Genomic DNA, 1,117 nt, shown 5'->3' with positions numbered 1-1,117 from the left:
TCCAGAAGTGGCACCTCTCCACGACTGTGGTTCAAGAACAGTGGTGCTGGAGCACAGCGCTTAAGACACCAGTGCTGTGGACGTGGATATATCCAACACCTCAATAGTCAACTCTTCCTGCAAACTTCTGACCTCAGAGAAAGGGGAGAGCAGTGTTACTGGTGACCTGCTCAAGCCGTGTCTTCCTGAACTAACGTCACTGAGACAGTCTCAGTACTGAGACAACAGCCTCCAGCGCTCCTGGCTACACAACATGAGACTTGATGGCCAAAGGACGAAGAAACTCCCCACGGCTTACCATGGCCAGGACTCTCCCTGAGGTGCCTGTCAGCGGGAACATGTCTCCTCCCCTCTGAAGGGAACGAATCTAGGGATAAACACAGACACAGTCAGTTAGTTACAAAGTTCTTGTATGCAGCTGTCCCAATTAAAGTGTGGAAATAAACGCCCAGCCTGGCCTAACCTGCTCTCTGTGCAGCTCGTCCCTGACCAAGCCATCCACTTGCAGGAGGTTCTTGGCCACTCCAATGCACGGCAGATCCGTCAGGACTCCGAGGTGACAGGCCACGCCAAATCCTGCCAACAATGACCCTCTGTAACTGCAGGGCACCAGAGAAGAGGAATCTTAAGTGGCAGCACAGGGACGCTGGAGAGCAGGGCTCTCTGGCGAAGTCCTACCTCTGGGGTGGAGCAGGCCATTCCCATCTACGAGAAGCACCTGAAAAAGCCAAAAAAAGAAGTGATATTTCCTGTGCACTGAAAGCCACTCCAAGAAGCAGTGAGGAAGGAGAAGTCTCTCACTCCTTTTACTTCTCTCTGAAAGGGTCTTCCAGTGGTGCTCTCTACACCTGACTCTGGATGATAAACGGCACGAACTCTCGGGGGCTGGCAGCGCTCTTCCCAGGTGCTGAACACGAGCGGGACCCCCATCACCAGGACACCCCCAGCCCCAAAGGAAAGCACAAGAGATGCTTCAATACGACTCTGACACTGCACTTCAGTGGAAACCAGACAGACGGCGCAGTCTCAGGAGAGGGAAGAACACCTTTCAGCAGTACTTTGCACCCTCGTGGCATCTCAACTAGAGACAAAGAAATAAGCCACACCTGAGGTTTGA

The 1,117-nt window shown here is 53.1% G+C and overlaps 1 protein-coding gene across 1 annotated transcript in view; it reads right to left on the bottom strand.

Moving 5' to 3' along the window:
- The window catches only part of ENDOV (endonuclease V), a gene marked incomplete at both ends in the record, with an annotated part of 8,955 nt that overhangs the window by 6,356 nt on the left and 1,482 nt on the right, over positions 1-1,117 (bottom strand). Inside the window, 3 exons of the mRNA XM_009875271.1 lie at positions 299-367; positions 464-576; positions 679-729. Of these exons, the coding sequence (XP_009873573.1) occupies positions 299-367; positions 464-576; positions 679-729 (233 nt within the window). The remainder of the gene's footprint in view (positions 1-298; positions 368-463; positions 577-678; positions 730-1,117) is intronic.

This window comes from Apaloderma vittatum, unplaced genomic scaffold, assembly GCF_000703405.1.
Source record: "Apaloderma vittatum isolate BGI_N311 unplaced genomic scaffold, ASM70340v1 scaffold26678, whole genome shotgun sequence".
NCBI classification, from domain to species: domain Eukaryota; kingdom Metazoa; phylum Chordata; class Aves; order Trogoniformes; family Trogonidae; genus Apaloderma; species Apaloderma vittatum.
Note: the sequence above shows the minus strand (reverse complement) of the source record. Positions and strands in the feature narration are given on the sequence as shown.